The sequence below is a fragment of the Barbus barbus genome (genome assembly GCF_936440315.1).
Source record: "Barbus barbus genome assembly, chromosome: 21".
Taxonomy (NCBI): domain Eukaryota; kingdom Metazoa; phylum Chordata; class Actinopteri; order Cypriniformes; family Cyprinidae; genus Barbus; species Barbus barbus.
Genome location: NC_136749.1, coordinates 11,070,270 through 11,096,466, shown reverse-complemented (window position 1 = coordinate 11,096,466; position 26,197 = coordinate 11,070,270). Strand labels below are relative to the sequence as shown.

Below are 26,197 nucleotides of genomic sequence, written 5' to 3'. Positions count from 1 at the left end.
CATTAATTCTGATTGAAAGTAAAAGCACCAATAAATTGTGAGTAGTGGTGGTCGATAAGTCCTGGAAAAAAAAAGGACAACAGAGAGGGAGGGTGAGATAGACGAGAGGGGCTGGAAAACATCTGTGATATTCCACTACAGAGCATGCAGGCTAATTCTGTCATTTTATGCATGTGTGTACATCACATGCCAGTGGCAGCCCGTCTCAGATTCAAGTCCTCGAGTTCGGACATTGTAGATGGTCACACCGAGTTATCACACATATTTTGATAAATGGACACCAGTGTGTAGTTTTGCACACAGCAAATTTGACTCGCTGTCATTCTATATAAACTGAGATTACTAATAAAGCTTACAATCACAAGCAGTTTGTTTACAAAATAAGAATTAAGATTTTTCTAAATATACATAGGCTATACGCATCAGATTTAAAGCACTTATCAAAATAAAAGCAGTTTTAATGACAAAAATGCATATTTAATGTATCATAGTTTTCATTTAAGATTTTGAATCATTTTTTGTCTTTATATTTTCCATTTTTTATTTGAAGTTTTAGTTATTTTAATACATCAAGTACTTTATTTCAAAATTATAATAACCCTGCTTCCAATCTGCGGAGGAATGGAAAAATTTTTCCGCAAAATCTGCAATTTTCTTTTGCTGTGTGAATGTTGTTAACAGGGTTATTATAATTATCTCAAATAAAACCATAGAAAATAATTAATATATAAGAAATATTTCATTTCAGCTAGTTGCCAAAGAAATATTTCTTATTTTGATTTTGTTTAACTTGATGTACTAAAAGAGCTGAAACAAAAATGAATAAAACCTATACAGACGTACAAAACAAAGACAATATAATAATACAAAAATATAATAACTCAATATAATAATACTAGTGCTGTCAAATGATTAATCGTATCCAAAATAAAAGTTAATGTTTCCAAAATATATGTATGTACTGTGTATATTTATTATGTATATATAAATACACACATACATTTATATATTTAAGAAAAATATGTTATGTTTATATATTAAATATATTTGTATATAATATAAATTAAATGAATGTAAATATTTTTAAAATATATGCATGGGTGTGTATTTATATAATAAATATACACAGTACACACACACACATATTCTGTAAACAAAAACGTTTATTTTGAATGTGATTAATCGTTTGAAATCACTAAATAATACAAACTATAACAGTATCTCAATGCTAAAATAACAACTGTAGTGAAACCCCCACAGATATAGCAGAAAACAGCTAACCCTATGTTTGCATGTTCTTTGTCACTGGTGATCATTTTAATTTTGGATTAGTCATATCGTCAGTATCTTCAAAATCATTCTTATATGAGAGAACATTGAACAGATAGTTCTAACCTGGCTCAGGAAAATATACGAATCATGTTTCAGGTATTGGAGGATAATAGAAGACTTCTTCACCTTACTTATGGTTGTCAAAAGCAAAAAATGCTATGGAACGTGAATCATGTTTTGTGAGAAATTGGGACATGCTAAAGCAAAACCCACACTTTGGACTTTAGCACTTTGGAATCAGCGCCCCAAAATGAATAAGAAACAAGTATTGGATTTCCTTCAGCAAAAATGATGCAGGTGGTGTTATCGATAAATCAATGGCGGTAGTTCAACATTGCCTCTGGCATGACACCCTGTCATTTCAATGTCATTTTTACTTTTTTTTTTTTTTTTTTTTTTTTTTTCTGTCCATATGTTTTCCCTGTCCATTTGAGGCAGGGGAAACAAAGACAGTGCTGGCAGTAGTAACAGGCTAATATTGGCTGCAGAGGGCAGCTGACCGGCTGCCTTCTGTATATTTAGCTCAGGGCCAATACATGGGAGAGGTGTAACAGACATTGGCTGCTATTCACTTCTCATAAAGGCGTGGATCCTAGTGTGTGTGTGTGTGTGTGTGTGTGTGTGTGTGTGTGTGTGAGAGCGAGAGAGAGAAAGGCGGGGAGAGAGAGCAGTAGTGCGGAACTACCTCAGATCCCTCTTCGGTGCTATTGGAGGTAGACCGCAGCCGGCAGCATGATTCTGTTCACACTTGGACTATATTTTCAACTCCTCTGCTATGTGGTGTCATTCTCTTACGTGGATAATGTATTCCCTCTTCCAACAGGTAAGACATCACTCTTTTTAGCACATGTTTGGTATGCTGATATTAAGGGTTTTCTCTTACAGAGAGAAGTATGATTGCATGCAAATCAAATTAATTGCACCAACGAAACGCCAACAAAAACATATTTGACTATGTAATTTCATGAGTCATATAAATTAAATAAATGCAGTTGCAGAGTGTTGATAACATGAATTAGGTTGCACTGCTCTTTAAAAAGTCTTTTTGTGATATACAGTATATTGTGTGCCAGTATAGATTGGCTTGAATATTATGGGGAAAATTTCAAGTACAATTTGTATTTCAATACTACAGTCCCTGACAAAAGTCTTGTCGCTTATCTATTTTGTAGAAACACCTGCTATTAACCTGACTTTTAATTCATCAATTGGTGTTAGAAATAGCTCATATGAAAAGCTAAAACCCTCCCAAATGATGTTTAATGCATTGATATGAATTAGTTTCACTGAAAAAAGATTTATCATTTAATCAAGACAGAAAGGTCAAATTTTGGCAAGACAAAAGTTTTGTCGCCTATACAGAAATTGAACAAATTTACTGCAAATACAAAAATATGTCAGCAAATTAAGTAGTGGTACTGTGAGATCCAAATTTAATATCTTGTATGACTTCCATGAGCTTGAAGGACTGCATCCATGCGGTTTGGCAAGGATTCATACAATTTATTGATGAAGTCATCAGGAATAGCAAAGAAAGCAGTCTTGCATGCCTCCCAGAGTTCATCAGTATTCTTTGGTTTCGTCTTCCATGCTTCCTCTTTCATCCTACCCCACACATGCTCAATGATGTTCATGTCTGGTGACTGGGATGGCCAATCCTGGAGCATCTTGATCTTCTTCGCCTTCAGGAACTTTGATGTGGAGATGGAAGTATGTGATGGAGCACCATCCTGCTGCAGAATTTGGCCTCTTTTATGGTTGGGAATATAAAAGGTAGCTAAGATTTCTTGGTATTTCAGACTATTGATGTTGCCTTCCCCCCTGCAGATCTCTCGCACACCCCCATACTGGATGTAACCCCAGACCATGATTTTTCCGCCACCAAACTTCACTGTTTTCTGGGTGAATCTCGGATCCATGCGGGCTCCAGTAGGCCTCCTGCAATATTTGGGGCGACTGTGGTGTAATTCAACAGAAGATTCATCTGAAAAATCCACCTTCTGCCACTTTTCCAGCGTCCATCCTTTTAGCAGGCTGTGGGCCTTGGCAAATGCCACACGGTTTTTCAATTGTCTTTTGTTTAATGCTGGCTTCTGGGCACTGATTTGACCATGGAGGCCATTTCGAGACAGAATCTGACAAACTGTTCTGGTTGACACAGGGACTTCAGGTGACCAGGTCTCGTGGAGCTCTGCTGCAGTGGAAAATGGGCTGGCCTTGGATTTTCGAGCCAACAAATGGTCCTCTCGAGCAGTTGTCTTGCGGGGTCTGCCTGACCTGGGCTTGTCAAAAACGTCTCCAGTCTCTTCAAATCTTTTTTTTATCCTCTGTACTTGACGCTGAGACACATTGAAGGTGTCTGCCACATCAGCAGTGGATCTGGTCTTCAGCCTCTTGATAATCAACACTTTAGTCTCAGGGTGAATCTTAGGCATGTTTGCAGAGGTCTAGTTGCAGTTGATGTGAAGGTCTAGTGTACTGGGGTTCTTTTTATACACACCTGAGACCTAAATGATCCATTATTAGTCACAGGTGAAGCTCATATGACAAGGCGACAACACTTATGTCTTTGCAAAAATTGACTCAATGGACTTTACCAAGCTTTGAATATTAGAATACTTGTTGACAGTTTGGTTTTGCACTGAAACATTATTACAAAAGCTGTTGGGAATAAAATGAGCCATTTCTTGTAAAAAAATCTTGATTAGAAATATATTTCAGCGGCACTTGAGTTCAATTTGTACACAAGCGACAAGACTTTTGTCAGGGACTGTATACTCAACAATTTGGAGTCTACAGGCCTGTAATAAGAATAAAGTAAATGTTTTGTCATAATTTTGCAATAAATTTCCCCAAAGGCATCAATGAATTATTTCTGCTTATTATCTCTAATGGCAAAATGGCTGTGTTTCAGTTTTGTCAGCCAACACTGCAGTGAAAAGTTTAATTAGGCAAGTGCTTGTTTTTGCAAAGTTAACATCTTTCTGGACTTTCTGTTTTATGTATGTATGTATTATATATGCATGTATTTATTTATTTAAATAAATAGTCACTATTTATTTTGCACAGCAATAGGGGTATGCGTACTTTATTTATTTATTAATATATGGTCACTATTGCTTCTGCACAACAATAATGGTTTATTTACAGGGTATATTTTAAAACTTGTGTGTGTGTGTGTGTGTGTGTGTGTGTGTGTGTGTGTGTGTGTGTGTGTGTGTGTGTTCATTGTGTATGTGTATGTATTTGTAAAAAATAAATATTATAAAGATTTTAAATAAACGTTTTTTTACAGCAAAACTGTTCAAAACAAGTTTCAAATAATAAAACAATACAGATGTTGTCAGATGTTAGTGGATCATATTCTTATAGTAAATACAACTGTGAAAATTCACTAAAACGTAACTAAAATCCCATTTTAAAGTCATTTTAAATGGCTCAGAAAAGTGAAGTTATTTCTAAGAAAAGCTCCAGAATTACATATTTGCAGATCAATCTTTAGTTTTAGTAATAGAGGAACTTTCATTATACTCTTCATTTCATCTATACCTGATAAGTATCATGGTGTCAAACACACATAGTCATGTGTTTCAGTCCTTCTTTTCCAAAACAGTGGAGAGAAACACTGTTCCGCTGGTCCACGTGCCTATTGACATGTTCCTCATGAAAATCCTCATTATTTCCCCTCATCTAGATCTCCAGTTGCTGGAAACCAGGAAGAAATTCAACCCCTGCTGTTTACTGAGTCCACCTCCTCCCCCTCTCTTCCCTCCACCCCCTTCACTGTTGCGGCCGAGCCCTCTGGTGAGTCCAGATGCATGACCCCTGATCAAGCACCTGGATTGTGTAGGTTACAGGGTTCAGGGTGTCAATAAATACAGTATGTCTGTCTAAATGACCACATTAGTTTATGGTGATAAAGAAATATAATAGATGAAAATAAAAGCACTGAAATTGCTAAGACTGTAACACTTTATGGACTTTTTTTAATTTAACATTTTCGCATTTCCATCATTGTTTCCAGATGTAATTTTCTATGACTTCTCTTATAGACTGAGACTACTGTTTCACCAATTGTCCCATACAATCCCACACCTCACACATGCTCCCCAGGGCCTCAGGGACCAGCAGGGCCTCCTGGCCCTCAGGTATGTACTTCCAGTTTTCATGTTGAGGATGAAACATAGTTGGATGTCCATCTATGAAACAGGTGACCTTAAGGCATATTTACATCCATTTTGACACAAAATGCACACAAGATTTTAAAATGAAACCATGCATCTCTAAGCAGCTTTTTCCACATTGAGTGAAATGTCATGCCGCAATAATCTATAGTTGTTCTGTTTGGAGGCTCGGTTGATTTTGTATACTGTTCAAATGGCAAAGACTGTGTACAAGAACATTTGACAAGCTAGACAGAAAGAAGAGCCAATGGAAAAATCTCGTTTAGGTTTGTTTAGATGTTCAGAACATACATGTATATCGGAATATACATGTCATGTTGCTTTCATATGGTTTTGAAAAACTTTTATACCATTTTTATCCCAGAAGAGTTTCAGTTTAATGCTTTAAAATGTCATGTGGCGTAACTATCAAGTAAAGGAATTGGTCCCACTTTATATTAAGCGGCCTTAACTACTATGTACTTACATTTAAATTAATAATTTGGTACAATGCATTTGTTGTGTACATACATGTTTTTACATTGTGCTTATATTTTAAAAATACCTGCATGTAATTACATCAGGTAATTAATTTCTATAATTACATTTGTAATTATACCGTTGGCCCATCCCTTACACCTTAACCCACCCTTAAACCTACCCATACTACCAAACCTGCCCCTAACCTCAAACCTTACCCATATCCCACCTCAATAGCAGCAGAAGTGTTCTGCTATACAATAAGTACATTGTACTTATTTTTTTAATGTAAGCACATAGTAGTTAAGGCCACTTAATATAAAGTGGGACCAAGGAACTTTCCTTACTACACCTTTAATACATGTGGGTTTATCATGATCATTATTTAAAAAAAGTTTTTTTTATGAATTATGTATTAAAATGTATGCATTTTTAATGAGAATTATTAATTCATAAATTATGCTTTATCGCACATATGACATTTTACAATCAAAACTTGCCATTTTATAAAATAGGTCAAATTACTTATAATTTGTTGCTGCATGTTTCTAAATAATGGCAAATATTCAAATAAAAAGTGCTGTCAAATGATTAATCGCGATTAATCGCATCCAAAATAAAGGTTTTTATTTACATAATGTATGTATGTATGCTGTTTATATATATTATGTATATATAAATACACACACGTGCACGTATATATTTTAGCAAAATATGTTATGTTTATATATTAATTATATTTATTTATAATATAAATTATATGAATATAAATATAAACATGTAAATACATGTAAATATTTTCAAAATATATACTGTATGTGTATGTATTTATATATACATAATAAATATACACACACAGAACACACACATATATTATGTAAACAACAACTTTTATTTTGTATGCGATTAATTGCAATTGTTCTTTTGAGATATATAGTGCCCTCCATAAGTATTGGAACAGTAAAGACAAAATTGCTCTGTTGGCTGTGGAGTCAAGACATTTGAAAATATGAATAAAAGATGAAAATGAGACAAAACTACAGAATGTCACATTTTATTATTAGCCGTTTCAACACATATATGTTTTACCAAATAAAAAGAACAGCACTTTTAGAGTTCATCCCACTCATTGATGTGAGCATAAGTATTGGGACAGTTGAACATAAGGCAGATATAAAAGATTAAAAGCTATTATTTAGTTGCAGATCCCTTGCACACAATCACAGCAGTGAGTCTGTGACCCATAGACATCACCAGACTCTTGGTCTCATCCTTTGAAATACTTTCCCCAGCCTTTAATGCAGCCAATCCCAATTGTTGCTTGTTTTGGGGAGTTTCTGCCTTTACTCTCCTCTTCAGCTGGTGAAATTCATGTTCAATCAGATTTAAATCTGGAGATTGACTTGGGCAATCTAAGACTTTCCATTTCTTTTCCCTTATAAATTCCTTGACTGAACTGGCAGGGTGTTTTGAGTCATTGTCCTGATGCAACATGAAGCACTTCCCAATGAATCTGGTGGCATTTTCTTGTATATTGGTAGGCAAGATGGTTTTGTACCCTTCCAAATTCATTCTGCTACTGTCATCATACATTAAGTCATCAGTAAAGATGAGAGGGCCTGTTCCAGAGACAGCCATGCATGCCCATGCCATGACACCACCTCCACCATGCTTTACAGATGAGGCTGTATGCTTGGGATCATTCCCTTTTTTTCTCCACATTTTTTCTTTCCCATCACTTAGATAAAGGTTCATCTTTGTCTCATCGGTCCATAAACACAGTTCCAAAACTCTTCTGCCTCACCTTTGTGCTTTTTTGCAAACTCTAATCTTGCCTTTCTATTTTTGGTGCTGATCAGTTTGTATCTTGCTGTGTAGCATCTGTACTTCTGTGTCAAAGTCTCCTGAGGACAGTAGATTGTCAGAGCATCACCCCAGCTTTCTGGAAGTTGTTGGTGATTTTACAGACACGTCTTTTAGGATTCATTTTCACAGCTTTTATGATTTGTCTGTCATCAACTACTGTTGTTTTCTCAGCCGATCAGGTAGTTGTTGGTTGCTGGTGGTTTCCAAACTCCTGATTTCTCCATGCCCTTTGTTTTTGCTAGAGCTCTAATTTACTTCCTCTTTTCTTTTAGCATCCAAATTGCTTGCTTTTCTCTCAAAGTCAGCTCCCTCATCTTCATCCTGGTTGTGTCATCATCGAATGCAAGATTCAGAATACAGAAGTAATGGATATAACTGATACGACACATTCCCTGCTTTTAATATCTGAAGAATTAATGCAACAGGACACAGCTGATCACTTAGAAAGACCTGTGAGGCAACTGTCCCAATACTTATGCTCACATCAGAGAGGAGGATGAAACTCTAAAAGTGCTGAACTTCTTAGCTGGTAAAACATCTGTGTTAACCCATTAACCCATGATAGAAGAGGATTTATTAATGATATAATTTCTTTTTTTATGTCTGAACGTATGAATTGACCCAGACAAAAATAGTGTCATATCACTGACCCATTAGCTATATTTACATGTGCAGACCCTGACAAACTCAAATGTTAAAAACTGTCTTAACATTTTTATAAGTAAGAGCAAGTCACATGCGTAGTCGGTGCTTCAAGGAAGCAGAGTATTGGGTTGTCACAATGTTCAGTTCCTGCTCTGTAATTAGCCTTCATAACCCTCTCAGCATGTGAGACCCGTGTGAGTTCCCCAGACATCTTTCTGTAGTGACACGGATGTGACCAGTTTGGCCTCCCCACGACACAGCAGGCCATTAACGCGCCACATTTAGAGCAGATGAAAATAGACCTTTTTCCATTGCCAGCCTCTGCTCCATTCTTAGAAACAACCCCAAGAGAGACACCCACAGACTCTCAAAACCCCAAGAGAGAGTTCACCCCTGCCCTGCAAGTTCAGTCCAATCTCAGTTCCATTTGATCTCTGTCATTGGTTATCAATTGTGTAGCGAATATTATTGAGATTTTCAGCCAAAAACATTATAAATGCAGTCTTTTGTAACACTGAAGTTTGCAACAGCGATGATAATTTTAAAGGAGTAGTGCATCATTTTTCCATTAAAACATTTAGTACCAATGATGTGATGCTTTGATCATTGTTTTGTTTGAGTTTTGGGTGGGACTATCGCTTTTATGCCAACCAATAGAAGAAGGCAGCAGGAGTGTTTGGGAAACATGTTTGGAAACGGTCATCATTTTGGCATTGAAATGGCTCAACACTCTTGGTCAAAATAAACAAATATATATATATTGCTGCTAAGGCTTTAGCAAATGGTTTTAGATGAAGACTAAACAGTTATGTTTGTTTTATGATCAGGGTCCTGCTGGACTGCTGGGACCAAAGGGACCAAAGGGAGATAAGGTACGACACATACTTATGGAAATATAAACACACAACAGCATGAAAAGCATTTAAGAACGAGAGAAATGAGGCTGACTAAGTGGTCCAGTGAGTTAAGGAAGCAAATACGATTCTTGTTATGCTTGCACTTTATTTTACAGTCCTAATCAGCATGTACATACTATGTTATAATAACTAGGTACTAACACTGAACCAGGCTCAGAAAACACAAAAGAAGATATTTTGAAGAAAGTTTCAACTGTTTTTGCTAAAAACTGTTGAAACTTTTAAAATGTCTTCTATTGAAGTTATAGCTCAAGAAATTATGATTTTATAAACTATTCCTTTATGAACTATTCCTTTAGAAACTATAAACAGAGACTGTATACTATAACACACTGATGAACTGACTGAACTGTGCTTATTTCCTTCTCCCCTCCAATATGTTGCTAGGGTGAAATTGGAAGACCTGGACTAAAGGTGAGACTCACTGTCCTCTTGTTTTCCAATAAGTGGATTTACTTAGAAAAAAAGGGAAGAAGAAGGAATGAGAGATGCACACACTTTTCCAGTTCCCTGGAAGGCATTTGGGACTAGAGTCAGTAATACCTACAGTGGGGCTGCGGGTAAACCGAGAAGCCACTAAACTGCTGCACAGGATTTTGGGTATGCTGGTGCATTGTTTTACTCCAAACATGCACTGAGAGTGGAGTGCTGCTGGTGTAGGAAGCTTTGCAGCATTGCATAGTAATTTAGCTTAGTGCTGGGGCAGCCCAATAAATCATTCTCTCTCCCACAATGCCCGGCTCCTGCCCTTAGCACATAATTTAATTAATGCCAGTAGACTGATGGGGATTGGTTTAGTTTGTTCTCTCTCTCTCCATCTCTTCTGATGGCTGTTTTGTCCCTCAGAGCACCCAGAAGACATGTTGTCCTCACCTTGTCCTTACTGATCTGCAATTGAGCAGCCAATTGGTGTTACACACATAAGATGCATTGGAAAAGGGACGGCGGCCATGAAACCTTGCTGATACTCAGTAAAATATCGTAAATATTTGATTTCTGTAGACCATTTGGGTTCTTTACATTTGGCCACATGCCTGTTTCAATTACTTTTCCGATGTACTCTATTAATGTTATCTTTAACTAATTTTCTGTAATTCAATGTTACTGTATTGCAGTGATTTCATTCTGATTTGTCAAATAGGTTCATCTGGGGCAGGGGTAGTCAAGTTTGGTACTTGAGTCGCTGTCCTGCAGAGTTTTGCTTCAACCCTAATCAAACACATCTGAACAAGCTAATCAATGTCTTCAAGATTACTATAGGTAGATGAGGTTTTTTTTTTTCAGGGTTGGAGTTGAACTCTGCAGGACTTTGACTCTCTAGGACTGAACTTCCCTGGTCTGAGGCATCACTTGTTCTTCAAACATATACCTTTTGGTTGTGGTGTTCCACAGGGATCAATTCTTGGACCTGTGTTGTTTTCGCTGTTTATGCTCCCCTGGTTTCTGTTTTTGATCAATATGTTGTATCTTTTTATCTATATGCCGAAAACACCCAAATCTATCTTACCTTATAGCTTAACAATAAACACTCTCTTCGGGCACTGTTAGAATGCTTATAGAAATTAAACTATGTTTTAAAGCAATTTTTTCTAAATCTAAATGAAAAGAGATCCAAAATTATGATGTTTGGCCCAAAGGGAAACTTTTTTTTTTTTTAATCTTTATATTTTTATATTTAAAATACGCAGTGTGTCAGAAATTTGGCCATCCTATTTGAATGCAGCTTAAAGTTCACTGCTGTTGTCAAGTCATGTTATCAATTTCACCTTCTTACTAAAGTTGAGATCTTTCCATCCATCGGCAATTTTGAAACCACAATCCATGCCTTTGTAATATCTTTGCTTGACTACTGTAATACTGTATTATGGCATTACTCAAGCTTCCATTTCCTGTCTGCAGCTGCTGGACTGCTCAAATGGACGCACAAATATAACCACATTACACCTATTTTAATGTCTTTACTTGCTCCCTGTCAATTATAAATTAACTCTTATTTGTCTACAAAGCCCTCAAAACCTGGCACTTCAATACTTGCTCCTGTATACTTCTTCTAGAACCTTAAGATCATGTGACCTTGGCCTACTCACCGTCCCCAGAGTAAAACTTAAAAATTGCGCTTTTGCTCTATTCACATTAGACAGGTTTCATTCATCACTGCATTTAAGATCTTTCTTAAGACATGGATTTTAATATTCCCTTAAGTATGTTATTTTGGGTGTCTCTTGTAGATTGTTGATTGTCTACTACATATTTTGTTTTTATTTCTAGAAATTGTTTAAATTCCCTTTAAATTAATTATTGTTACCTTTTGATTATTTTATTCATTGTACATTGCTTTGGTCTACTTTGGTTGTGTTTAAATGTGCTCTATAAATAAACATTGATTGATTGATTGAAAAAACCTAAACTTAAAAAGTTTAAGAAATGTTGCCTTGGTAATAACTGAAAAAAGTGATAGTACTAGAATTACAAAAAAAAAAAAAAACATTGATCAATACAGTATTCCATCTGTGCTAAACTTCATAATATATCAAGTTATGTTATATCAGGGACTATTTTATTAATTAATTCTTAATGAATTTGTGTAATGAAATTACGTTTTAATTTAAATTGTTCTAATCATTTTTTTTTGTGCGGTAACTGCTCTGAGCCACTGCATTAGACAACAAAACCTGTGCACTAAAGATATATCAGCCAAAATAATGTCAGCAATCTGAGCATGCAAAAAGATTGGACGTTTGGCGTTTTATAAGCCATAGAAGATTGGATGTTTATTAAGCCAAGAACACTTTATCAAGACATTAATTTCAGTGAAATCTGCTAATGTGCAATGATATATGGAGCTGATTTAAAGCTTTAAATGCAGTACTTTTAAATGTATATTTCTCTATATGTGTAAAATTATACTGTATGTGTTACAGGGACGCACTGGCCCTCCTGGTCTCCCAGGACGACAGGGACCAAGCGGATGGCAAGGACCAACTGGGCCTAAAGTGAGTAATTGATTCCATCCTCACATTAAAAAAAGGTCACTAAGGCTGCATTTTTTAAAATCAAAAATCAAATAAAAACATTAATGCTGTAAAATGTTATTACAGTTTAAAATGGTCTTCTATTTTAATAAATTTTCAAATGTTATTTATTACTCTGATAGAAAAGCTGAATTTTCAGCAGCCATTGCTCCAGTCATCAGTGTCACGTGATCAGTCATTTTAATATGCTGAATTGTGCTCAAAAATCATTTCTGATTATTATCAGTGTTGAAAACAGTTGAGCTGCTTAATGTTTTTCTGGAAACTGTGACAGTGTTATTCCTGTGACCCCTGTGTTTTTAACAGGGGGAGAAAGGTGACCCTGGGCTGATGGGAATGCCAGGGTCAAGAGGACCAATTGGACCAAAGGTTTGGACAGCCTTTTTTTTTTTTTGCTCCTGAATTAGGACTCCTACAGTCATACTGCCTTGTCATATGGACATAAAATACTATACTCTGTTCGCTGAATATTGTTCATTTATTGCAGGGCTTACCTGGACATAAGGGAGAAAAAGCGAGTTACCTCTCTGAACTCACTTTTATCATTCAGTTCATTCTTTAATTTTGTACCCGAGTTGTTCATAGTTAAGTTATTCTTTTGCTGTTTTGATCTTGTCCTGTTAGGGTTCACAAGGTTTCAGAGGTGAAATTGGTTTAAAAGGTGACAAGGTAAGTGCAATTAATTTTATAGTGCAATTAGTTTTATACTGCAAATTGTAACTGGTCTAATTCATCATTTATTTTTTGTACATTTTTTTACTGTTTCAGGGATCAATGGGTCTTCCTGGAATGCTTGGCCAGAAGGTTCTGAATATATTATTGCATATTATTCTAAATATATTTTTTTAAAGTTATGGGGTAGTTAGTATTAAAAAGAATTGGTCTATTATTTGTTAACATAATGAAACAAAGGCAATCTTATGTGTGATTTTAAAAATAATTTCTCAGGGTGAGATGGGCCCAAAAGGAGAACCTGGAAGCTCAGGGAACAGGGGACCCACCGGCCGCCCAGGAAAAAGAGGAAAGCAGGTGATCCATCCCAAACACAAATATAACAACATGATAACGGTGCAAAAGCATTGGAAATAAATGACTGTTATTATTGATTTCTGATGCAGGGTGCAAAAGGTGACATTGGTACAACTGGACCCATGGGTCCAGCAGGCCCTCAGGGGGCCCCTGGTCACCCTGGCCCTCCTGGTTTGCCCGCCTCAGGTATTAAATTTACATACAAGTGCTAATAGTTCTCAAATCTCTTGTGGTCTCTAAAAAAGTATAGTTTCTTTGGGGAAATTACATGGAAAATTTAGAACATAAAATTAATCAAGTAAATGAATTAAACAAAATATTTGAGAGGAAAATTTGGGAGGTGTGTGTGTGTGTGTGTGTGTGTGTGTGGGGGGGGGGGGGGGGGGGGGGGTTTGTCCTCTTCAGTGTCTATAGTGGTAATGACCCTGTCAAGATCACATGAAGATATTGCAGCATTCACCATGTGCAGACGGTGAAGCACATGGATCTTAAATCACCACAGGAAATCCCACCACTGGTCTATTTAGCTTCAGAAGCAACCTGATCCATGACTAAAACAGAAGCCCCAAAGGAGACTGAAGCCATGACATCATGTCCTTAACTGACGGCCGGAGCGGCCAAGCTTCTCGCAGAATTACAAACATTATGTCATCACTTTATTCACAGGACAGCTGCTGTCTTGTTTTGGTTTCTGTGCATATTAACTCAATTGCTTTCTCTTCGTGATAGATGAGGGCCAGGTTTAGTAGCTCTTAAAATCACTCCATTACTTTGCATCACATGGAGGGACATTTATGCCTTCGGCTTAATGTTGTTTACTTCTCCTCCAGGACTGTACATGGTAGGACAGAAAGGAGAGAAGGGACAACCTGGCAGCCTGGGACGCTGCAGCTGTAATGCCCCCTCCTTTGACCACTGGAGCAGCTATCCCAGAGTGCCAGCGGTAAGCCAGCAATGCCATCACGCTTTACAAACTAAGCCTGAATATTCCCAGATATCTGTGCACTCCACTGGATTGATTGTTATTTTTGGATGATATTCAATTTTAAAACCATTCAATTCATTTCGCCAGTAAAGCAGTTTATAATATTTAATGTCTGTGCTGCAGATCTTTGTGGTGAATAACGAACAGGAGCTGAACCGCCTCCAGACCGATAATGCTTTGGCCTTCCGTAAAGATCAGAGGTCGCTTTACTTCAAAGATATGAATGGCTGGATGCCAATTCAGGTGCTCATTAATAATGTGATCTAAACAAAATCCAATTTATAAACGGACAGATAGCATGTTACTTGTCCAGAACCTTTTTTTATCAACTTTTTAGGGTTAAAATTATATGAATGTGATAGGAAAAGCATATTTTAGGTTGTATAAAAGGTTAACTATTTAATTAATATTTTTATTATAAATGCTACAAGACACTACAGACAAAATCATTGTTTTTTTCCGGCACTGGTCAATTTTGGCTATTTTGCTTCCATAGTTTATCTTCTTTCAGACTAGTGGAAAGAAAGAAAAAAACATCCAAAATACACATTTAAGTTTTTTTTTTTTTTTTTTTTTTTTTTCTAGTCACTCTTTATCTCTTTGTTTCTGTAGATATATTTTACAGTACATATAATTAAAGGCCGTTTTCTCAAAATTATTTTTTTTTTCTCCTGCACGGAGTCAGAAATCCACTTCAGTATCACTTACATACACCAAGCTTTACAGTTTTATTCCTATCTATATTATGAAGGTTTTTGCTGAGGGATTTGTTCATATATAATTGAAAATTGAAAATTTGTTGAAAATATTTATTTTTCTGCTTCTTGACATTATTTTCTGATTTATATAGTGATATCTAAAATCCCTTTTGTAATAATGTGTGTGTGTGTGTGTGTGTGTGTGGGTGGGTGTGTGTGTGGGTGTGTGTGTGGTGATGGCGCAGTGGATAAGACACATGCCTTTGGTGTGAGAGACCCGGGTTCGAATCCACTGTGAGACACCAATGTGTCCCTGAGCAAGACACTTAACCCCTAGTTGCTCCAGAGGCGTGCGACCTCTGACATATATAGCAATTGTAAGTCGCTTTGGATAAAAGCGTCAGCTAAATGAATAAATGTGTATATATATATATATATATATATATATATATATATATATATACACACAAAAAAATTTCAGATTTTTGTTTTATAAATGTATGCAAATTAGTGCATACTTGGTTAGATAATGCCTCATTTACCTATTTAAACATAACATTTCAGAAAACTTGTAATAAAAACAGTTGTCTTAATGTACTGTAATTAATCAAAAGTAAAGAAAGAGGAAGTATGATGATATCTAATAGTTAACAGTAGTTTTAATTATATTATATAATATACATATTTACAGTAGTTATAATAAAAATTATATTAGTTTTGACCCTATTCACCTGTAGCGTATTGCTTTAATTGCTGTAATATATTTTAATTATTTAAAATTTATGATTGAGTTTATATTTTTAAATTTCATAGTTTTAACAGCCAAGTGATGACAAAGGAATTTTTTAAATTGCAAATATTTAATGTAGTTTGTCAAATAATGTCATAAAACTTTGTATTGTAGGCTAATTATAAATGCAAAAATAAAATATAATATGAATTGTTGCATGTTAATATGTCAGCTTCCCAAAATAATTTCATGTCAGTCTGATTGTTTTTGAAATGCATCTTATTTCTTAATAGTTTTATACACATAGTGATTTTAGTCTCCAAGGTCGGTAAAAGACTCTTTGATTGCAGTTAACACCGTTCCAGTCGATGGAGCGTGATCCCGACCAGGAGGGTTTCTGCGGAGACAGCATCGTGCAAGTTGAAAATGGAGAGGAGTGTGATGATGGAAATAAGGTGGTCACAGATGGCTGTGTCAGTAAGTATCAGGTTGAAACGGAGGCGCTCTAGCTGACAGCTTATTCCCAACAACATGCTGTCATGCAGTTTAATGTGAGAGTGCGTTCTAAAATGGGAATAATTTGGTCCTGTATAGCAAATGAAGCCAAGAATAACACCTTCATTCAGAAGTCACCCCAACAAATGTGCTCATAATTCATTACATGGCACTCTGGAATACTCCATTCTGATTGGTCGTTGACTGCATTCTGCGGTCAAATATTTTTGGACAATGACCGCTAAACTGTAGAGCTGGCTCTTGTCCCAGGCATTCTATATCTTACATAGTTGTGCTGGTTTCTGGCCTTGTGTCGCACCGTGCTCTCTTTCTTCTCATTTAATGATTTAACATTCAAATCAATATTTAAGTAAGGAATTATTGAAGACAGGCTGTTGAATTATTAGGAAAATAATGCATACCCAAAATGGTAATGTGGCCACAACGTGAAGCAGAGTATTTTTGTGTTTGTTCATTTATTTTTATTTATTTTGTGTGCCATGTAATAAGTTGAATAATGTGCTGGCATGCATCAGAGTTTATTTTGCCAGACTGTACATGATCTCTTACTGTAAATAAATTGTAATTGTAAAAACCTGTTAACTGGTTAACAGTAAGTTCCCTTATTCTATACTGTGTGAAACTGAAAAATAAATAAATAAATGTAATTTTACAGTAAAATGCTGTTAAATGTAACGTTTTTGGAAGTGAAAAAGAATAAGTTGTGTTATAATTTGTAGTGAAAAGCTATATAATATGACATTCCCAGTGTGACAACTCACATTTGATGGTTTTCATTTAAATAACTGTTTCTCTAGCGAACGGTCTCTCCCATTGTGTTGCTACGCTTATGGGGAAACTCATGTTTACTCTGAAATGTCTGAATCCTGGAGCTTGATTTGTTCACGTTTGTGTAGCAGCACGAACAAGTTGTCAGCAATGACTCTATGTCACTGACAGCTTCAGATTCAGAAGAGTGGGTGTGTTCCGGTAAGGACCCCTGCACCTTCCCTTCTAAGCAACCAACACAGCCCAGCATGGACAGTGAGCAGATCCTCATTCTCTCAAACACTGTGGAGGACTTTGGTTTGGACTGGTTGGCTCCTGAAGAGCCCGCCCACAGCTGCTTAGGCGAGTGGTACCGGCAAGGATGGCGTCAATGATCCTCCCCCCAACGGCCTGCCCCATTCTTCCCGGAGGTTCACGACAAACTCACCAGGATGTGGCGTGCTCCTACTCAGCATGTTCATTCCTTCACTTTTACTGCTCTCACCACTGTTAACGGCACTGAAAAAAAGGGTTATGGAAAAGCTCCCCCTCTGGAAGAGGTGGTCACTGCACATCTTTGCCCTCCATCGCCCGTAGGACTAAAGGCCCATGCAGTGCACCCATCTAAGCCCTGCAGGACTACCTCCACTCTGGCAGACAGGGCTTATTCAGCAGCTGGCCAGGCTGGCTCAGAGCTTCACACGATGGTGGTACTCCAAATTTTTGAGCTTAAACTTCTCTTCACAATGGATGAGTCCGGCCAGAGTTCTGATGCCTTCAGGAAGCTGCACACAGCAAATGAAATACTGGCAATTGGCAAGGCGATGGCCAACCTAGTAGTGCTGGAGCACCACCTTTGGCTAAACTTAACGGAGATCAAAGACACTGACAAGATGTCTCACTCTCCATCGCCCTGCTTAGCTCTGGGTGATAGAAGATCTGTTGAGGCTGGGTCTGTCCTTCATGCCCAAGTAAACTACTGCTGTGATAGCAGACCAACATACTCGAAAGAGCACTTCTCCTCTTATTACCACAAGTGTTAGTTTGTCGCCTCATTGTGGCGACCTGCCACTCGAAAGTCTCAGACCTCTTGCCGAGGACAGGCGTTCGGTTAGGATTGACCTCCAGAAAGAAACTAGTCATGACAGATGCCTCCAATTTAGGTTGGGGAGCACTGTATGGGGGCACACCAGCGTTAGGCTCCTGGTCCAGCTTGCATATCATCTGCCTAGAGATGATGGTGGTTTTTCTTGTCCTAAAATCCTTCCTGCCAGCCTTGAGGGGAACCATGTCCTGATCTGCTTGGACAACTTGACAGTGGTAGGCTTTATAAATCGCCAAGGCGGTGTCAGGTCACACTACCTTTAAAGGATGGTGAGACACCACCTTCTATGGACACAGCATAATCTGCTCTCACTGAGGGCAGTCCACATGCTGGGCAGACTGAACCAGGGAACGGACATGCTGCAAATGTAGCTCTAGCAGAAGAGACTACATCCCCAAGTGGTTCAGAGGTCTGTCTTCGGGAGCGCAGAGGTGAACCTCTTTGCCTCAGAAGACAACTCTCACTGGCCAATATATTTCTCAAAGGAGCGGGATGCTCTGGCCCACAAATGGCCCAGCGCTCACCTGTATGCCTTCCCTTCGATTGCCCAGCTCCCTCAGGTTATCAGACTGGTCAGGGAAGTTGGGTGTCCTCTTAGTGGCCCCACTCAGGAGTAATCAGATGTGGGTCTCCGAGTTGATTCACCTGCTATCGGCATCCCCTTGGCCAATCTGGGCTCATGATGACAGACCCAAATGACATTAATATGGCCTTTTTACTCTAACCTCTATACTTCTTCTGCTGATGGTGACCCTGACTCTTTTGCATTGTCTCTGCCCAACCTTGATTTACCTAGGCTGTCAGATTCAGATTCGGAATACCTGGCTGAACCGATCACTCTTCAGGAGCTGGAGTCAGCAATTCGATCTATGAACAAGGGGAAATCCCCAGGCATAGATGGCATTCCAATCGAATTGTATACTACTTTTTGGTCGGATTTAGGCCCCCTCATGTTAGATATGATCAATTTTACTCAAGGCTCATTTCACCCATCTACTAATATAGCTGTTATTTCTCTCTTGTTAAAAAAAGATAAAGATCCGACTTCCTGTTCTAGTTACCGGCCACTTTCTTTGATAGGGACTGATGTTAAATTATATGCTAAAGTACTATCTCGTCGTCTAGAGAAATTTATGAATAGACTAGTTCATGACCAAACAGGATTCATTAAATCTCGCTCAGCTTCAGATAACTTATGCAGCTTATATCATATTATTAATTCAAATAATAGTTTATCCTCCCCTTGCGCAGTATTATACAGAATACTCATGATCATATTTCTTTGTTTGCTGATGATATCTTATTGTTTTTGGAGAAGCCGTCACATTCTATTCCTCATGTGTTGAATATATTTGATAATTTTGGATCTCTCTGGTTTTAAAATTAATTGGAGTAAGTCATTTTTACTTCCCCTCAATTCTAAAATTGATTCCATGTCCCTTTCTATATCTATTCCATTGGCTCAAAACTTTAAGTACTTGGATAGATGTTTTTCCTTCCCTGCAGGAAATTCTCAAAAAACTATAATGGTATTCTAGCCAAAATATCCTCAGATTTGGAAAATAGGTCTCGTCTTCTTTTCAGGCCCGTATATCGGTGATTAAAATGAATGTTCTCCCATGTATTAGTTTCTTTTCTTCCATGATTCCTCTCGCTCCACCAGTTGACTACTGGAATAAACTAGATGCATGTGTTTCACAGTATATATGGGATGGGAAACGTCCTCTTATTAAATTGACTACCTTACAGCGATGTAGATTACATGGAGGTCATTCTTTCCCTAATTTTAGACTGTATGCTCAAGCCTTTTCCCTTAGCCCTTTAGCAGTTTGGTTTGATCCTGATGCTTCTGTGTCTTCGAGAGCAATTGAGGAATCTATTGTTTATCCGTATAAATTGAAGCATCTTGTTTTTTCGGGAGTTCCACTTAGGCAGTGTAAATCTCAGTTTGGTCCCATTGTAACCCATCTCCTCTCCACATGGAGGGATGTTGAAAGACATTCACAACTAGTTACAAAATGGCATAGGCAATCACCTATTTTCCATAATAATAACCTTTTGTCAGGCAGTACTCCATTTCATTGTCCGCAATGGACTCATAATAAAGTAAACACTCTAGGAGATATCTATGATGATAGTGGTTTAAAATCTTTCCAGAATCTTAACACTCAATATAATCTGCCAGGCACTTCCTTTTTTTATGTATTTGTGCATTAGATCGGCCCTACGGGCATATGGGGTGCCTTGGAACTCTCAACTGCCTGTTCACCCTTTGCGCAAACTAATCATTCCTTCTGAGGAATCTCCCTCCTCTGCTTCAGTCATCTATCTCTTTCTTCTTGAGCATTCATACAAACCCTTTATCTATTACAACTGTTTGGGCTAAGGATCTTAATGAGGATGTGCATGTTTTATTTTCCGATCAGGTATGGGGGTATGTTTAAATTGTCTTCTAAAAACCCTATTCACCAAATGATTCATTGGAAATTGCTGCATTTACTTGACTCCAATGAAACGTTTTTATATGAATCTGTCGTACTCTCCTAAGTGTAATCTCTGTTCCCAAGGAGTTTTTTTTTGGGAGTGCTCCTCTCTCTCACCTTTTTGGACTCAGCTCTCACAGGACCTATCATATTTGTTGGGTACAGAGATATATGTTTGACTCATCGCCATTTTTTCATGAAGGACTTTTGGGACTTCACCTTGTCCGTCCAACAAAGATCTTTACTGTTAGCTGCTCTCACAGCAGCAAAACGATTGCTGGTCAACCGTTGGAATCCTCCTCACAAAATGGACAGAAGAACCTGGACTGTGTATTTGTTGGACATTATCTACTTCTAGTATTCATGGATCTAACGTGAAAACTGTAAATTCATGGCATTCAGCTTTTAATGTTGTCTTCTTTTCTAAAATCTTTGTAAAAATTATTTTATTGATATTTAAGTATTAATATTAATTAATGTGTTTATTATTATTTATTTTATGTTATTTATTTATTTATTTTCTAAGTCTACCAAGGGGTGGGATGGGTTGGGGTGGGTTTTAAATTTGTACAGTTGCTTTTTGTTTTGTACTACTGTTCCAAAAAATAAGACTCAATAAACAGTAAAAAAAAAAAAAAAGACTGAACCCACCTCATCCTCATACTGTGCCAACATGGGACTTATCCATAGTCCTTAGGGCCCTACGAGGGTCTTCCTTTGAGCCGCTCCAGTCAGCCGACCTAAAGCCTCTGTCACTTAAGACCACCCTACTTGCATTAGCGCTGGTCAAGCAAGTGGGTGACTTACAATCACTGTCAGTCAGTGCTTCGTGGCTTGATTTTGGGCCTAAAGACTGTAGTCATCCTCAAACCAAGACACTGCTATGTTCCTAAGGTGCTCTCCACTCCATTCAGAGCACAAGTTATCACCCTTCTGGCTCTTTCTAACACTTCCTTTACTCTGCCCTGTTTGGGCACTTAGAGTTTAAATAGAGCACTCTAGCCACTTCCGGTATTCAGAGCAGCTCTTTGTTTGCTTCGGAGGCCACCCTAAAGGGCTGGCAGTCATGAAGCAGAGACTATCTTGCTGGATATTTGAATCTATAGCCCTGGCTTATGCCTCAGTGGATTTGCAGTATCCTATTGGAGTGAGGGCCCATTCTACCAGAGGAATGTCCTCCTCCTGAGCTTGGTCCAACGGAGTTTCAATTGGTGATAGCTGTGCAGCTGCCGACTGGTCTTCGCCATTTACCTTCACCAGATTTTATATCTTGGAGGTCCATGGCCTTCAGACATGGATTTTGTCCGCTTAGATTACCTATTCCCTTCTGTGAGTGGAGAAGGTCTTGTAACATGGACCCCAGCCTAGAGACTTATGTCTCATAATTGGCTCATGCTTCTTAGTGGCCATCATTACAGGTGCTCTGGGGCTGGGCTTACAGAGCAGCTTCGTTTTACACTTGATTATAGCACGGTAGCATTGGATGCGTTCCCCATATGCAGAGCAATGCAATGTGAGAGACTGTTCGATAGGGAATCCTCTGGTTACTAATGTAACCTCAGTTCCCTGAGATAAGGGAATGAGCATTGTGTAACCTGCCGTGCTATAAGGCTACACACGAGTCGATGACTGTTGCTATCAGTCAAAAAATTCTGACGAAATGGCGCTAAGAGTCGACTTATATAGTAGCTGGCTCCACTCCTTTTGATGGGTTGAAGTGCCATTTGTTCATGCAGCTACACAAACTTGAACAAGTCAGGCTTGAGTATTCAGAGTAAACAGGAGTTTCCAGATATATGTAGCAATCCAACGCTCGTTCCCTCATCTCAGGGAACTGAGGTAGTAACACCAAGGCATTCTTCTTAGTTTTTTTTTTTTTTTTTTTTCTTTTCACTTATGTACATTAGGGTTTTATGTTATATCTTAAGTTGTTTAATTAATGATTATTGGATTACTTTAGTGTGAAGTCTGTAATTTTTTTCTTTTTCTCTTTCTCAGAGTGCAAACTTGCATATTGTGGGGATGGATATCGCTATGAAGAGGCAGAGGAGTGTGACGGAAAGGATTTTGGCTTTCACACATGCAGATCCTTTTTGCCTGGGTAAGACTGTTCAAGCCTGTTTAAAATGTATAGGGCGAAGCTAAAATCCCCCTCAAGGAAAAATGAGCCATTTTCTTGTCCCGAAGAGTTTGAATATTATTAATTTTTTACTGACTATTATACTCTAGCACAGTGTTATATTAAAATAATATTTTGAAAGAATTTTGCTTTGATTAAATTAAATTTGTCCAAATAACATCCCTGTCTTTTTGTCTACAGATCCTATGGACATCTCAAGTGCACAGCCGACTGTTTCATTGACTCAACAAACTGCAAGTATTTCACATGAGGACAAAAGAAAGTAGTTTCAGCTGGCGAGATCCATATAAACGACGACACTGAAAACCGTAGATTCAGTGGATAAACTGAGAGTAGAAATCATTGATGGAATTATCACAAAAACATTAGCTGAACTCCTCTGTTGACATGATGCTGAGAGGCCATGTTGCTCACTCGGGAAAGGAACGCTTGGCAAAGCCACGTTTGTGGTCGTGCTCTTAAGAACTCTAACAGGACTTCAGACGCCATTCTCAATTCATTCAGCCTCTGCTGCCTGCCATTCGGCCCCGGCTCAACGTTTGGCCAGCGTGGTTGGCTGCACTAAGAAGAAACAGGTGAGTTGGTTGCCTCTTGGAGATGGGTAAAGGACTTCTCAATACCTCAAAGTACTGTAGTACTGTTTAAGAGAAAAGCCGTTTTCTCCTGGTCCACCCCACCTTCCCTCACATAGGGTGCTCTGTATGTGGAATGCAATGTGACGTTGTTACTATAGTATTTTGCATGAGGCTGAGATTGCTGTAGACATGTCAGCAGAGATCATTACCAAGGCATGTAACTGAAAAACAAAAGTGGCTCATATCTTTAAATGTAATATTATGCAGGCTTAGACCAAACTGGTGCTTGGCCGTTGAAGAAACCTAATAATTTCATTATCTTAAATAACACTGATGTACATTAGGTTTAGTACAGTTTTGCATACTGGGTACAAAATTAACTTGTTGCCATATAGCCCAATAATGGGTAAACTGAAGAAAAAATGGAATTTAAGAGCTCATAAAATGGCTCAGTTATAAGCCAAATGACTGTTAAATTGACAAACATCACTTGATGGTTGTTCAGAAGTGCCACCATACCATATACAGTACCAACATTCAGTATCTTCACTATTTTTTTATACTAATCAAACATAACCTAAAAATGATTCAAAGTTCAATGAGGGAGTCAAACTCAGTAACATCTCTGATTGATTCACTGCCTGAGTCTGATACAAACACCTTATTTAAAAAATAAATGCAAGGCAGCATCATAAAGATGACCCCCCCCCCCCCCCCCCCCCCAAAAAAAGATGGCAAAGTTGTGACTGGAATGGGAACGTATATTCTGATTGGAATTCAACCTATAATGAATGCTTTTTTCATTTCTTTGCAAATTGGACGTCACAGTTTGCGAAGTTTGTTGTCACATTCAAGAAACACAAGAAATCACACATGGATGCATATCAACTAGACTTTTTGTTGAAATAATGTACATTTTTGTCACATTTGCAACCACTTTACTCACCCTTTTATCAAACGCTACCTCTCATAAACCATTTATACACTCATTTTAGTGGTTCCTTGAAATTTGCATTGTTGCAGTGACCCAAATGGCCAGTAAAACCATTTACTTAAGCACCAAATTCACATTTTACTTCAGGTTGGCGCATGGCAGGTGTTATTTTTGGACCCTGGGGATAAAATGTGTTTTCATAGACTATTTCATGTAAAAAGGCTGCATAAATGTACTTAAACACTAACCACAATAATACTACTGACTGACAATATTTAGGATGTTTAAGATTAGAAGACCCTGCTTTCCAGGCTCTCAGTATGTTTTATGGGGTCATACTTGGTTAACATTTCCTTCATATCTCAGGAAACCACTTAAAGATATCCATAACCCCTCCACCTCCATGTGTGGAGTAGGGTGCACATATTCCACAGTTTAGCTTAGTTCCATGCTGTTTTTATTGGGTTATGGGTCTGACGATCTTAGAATAGGGAGGAAAACCCAACCAATCTCACAAGAGATTGAAAACCTAACTATTTTACAAGGTGGCGATTTGTTTGAATTCACACAATGTTATTTTCAGAAAACAGCAAGCATGAAGCTCCGTCCCTAAACCTAACCATCAGTGGGGTGTAAGCAGATTACGAATTCATTCAATATAGTCATCAATTCGCCAAAATGCAAAATAGTTTTGAATTGCCGTGAGGCTGTGTTGGAAAAACCATTCAGTATGTGAAGGCTCTACAGCTGTTATCGAACATGTTGTACTGTCTGCTATTGCAGGGGTAGCATTTTGCTGCTATTCAGGCTAAAGACTGTTGGATTAAGGCTGGACTGTTTTTGTCGTCCCAACGGCTTTAAACTGATTTATGCCAAAGTCCAGTCTGAATATACCTTAGCATATACGATGTGCTTTAGCCTTTGTGATTACAGGACCTGAGGTGTAGCATACAGCACTTACTTACTGTTAAATTCAGTGAAATCTTGCTTAATTACCTTTGAGTTTTTTGATCAAGCCAGTTTTCCATAAGCTATATGATGCATTTGCTACAGAAACCTCTTTGCTTACATTTCTGGGGTGATATTCCTGACTTATCTGTAGATTTCATGTAAAATATTATGGATATATTATCGAAATGAGTGTCTTGAATTTATTATTCTGGTGAAACTGGTAAACTGCATGTTTATATTGTATACTCTTGTTCAAAAGGGCAAAATTGCCACATACATTGATGGCAAAAACAGGCAGGCGTTTTTGGAGTTAAAGTGCATTTAGCTTGTAACTGACTGTTATCCTCAGATTTGTAGAAATTGAGGAAAGATGTTAACATCAAATATTGCACAATAAACAAATACAAAAGAGACTGAATGTTTTGTCCTAGTGTAATTTGAAAGCTGCTCTCAGTATTAAAACTTGTTTGATACTGTCCTGTAATGATGTTAAAATAAAGCTTGAAAAGCTAACTTTTACAGTATAATTGTTGTTTATATCGGACCCATTCATTTCCTTCTCCTAACATAAATTTTGTATATTCTTTCATCAAAATGTTGTAATATATTGTCAAATCTAGTTGCCCAAAGTCAGAGCCAACAGCTCAATGAACGAAAAGTTAAAATTAAGTTAGTCGGTGTAATTACTTTGTTGACTTTGTAAATGGTTACAGAGACAACTAGCATCATACATGAAATGACTGAGGATCACACACTACCAGGGTCCTCATTTAGCGAGCTGCAAGAACAGCTTACATTTACAAAAACCTGCAGTACTCCGACAAGAAAAAGTGTGTACGCCTGTTCAGACCCTGACGTTAACTTTTCCA

General features: G+C 37.7%; 1 protein-coding gene across 2 annotated transcripts; it reads left to right on the top strand.

Moving 5' to 3' along the window:
• The first annotated feature begins 1,139 nt into the window (after positions 1-1,139).
• colq (collagen-like tail subunit (single strand of homotrimer) of asymmetric acetylcholinesterase) lies at positions 1,140-25,741 on the top strand. 2 transcript variants are annotated; one of them, XM_079445592.1, is made up of 17 exons: positions 1,140-2,155; positions 5,027-5,136; positions 5,385-5,480; positions 9,314-9,358; positions 9,791-9,817; positions 12,325-12,396; positions 12,742-12,804; positions 12,923-12,949; positions 13,060-13,104; positions 13,204-13,239; positions 13,384-13,464; positions 13,554-13,650; positions 14,295-14,407; positions 14,573-14,692; positions 16,228-16,354; positions 22,727-22,829; positions 23,049-25,741. In XM_079445592.1, the coding sequence occupies exons 1-17, from the start codon at positions 2,065-2,067 to the stop codon at positions 23,116-23,118; spliced, it is 1,323 nt and encodes a 440-aa protein (XP_079301718.1). In that variant the 5' UTR covers positions 1,140-2,064; the 3' UTR covers positions 23,119-25,741. The 2 variants fall into 2 exon arrangements, with proteins under 2 accessions (XP_079301718.1, XP_079301717.1); XM_079445591.1 differs by lacking the exon at positions 1,140-2,155 and having other exon boundaries at positions 4,118-5,136.
• Positions 25,742-26,197: the final 456 nt, after the last annotated feature.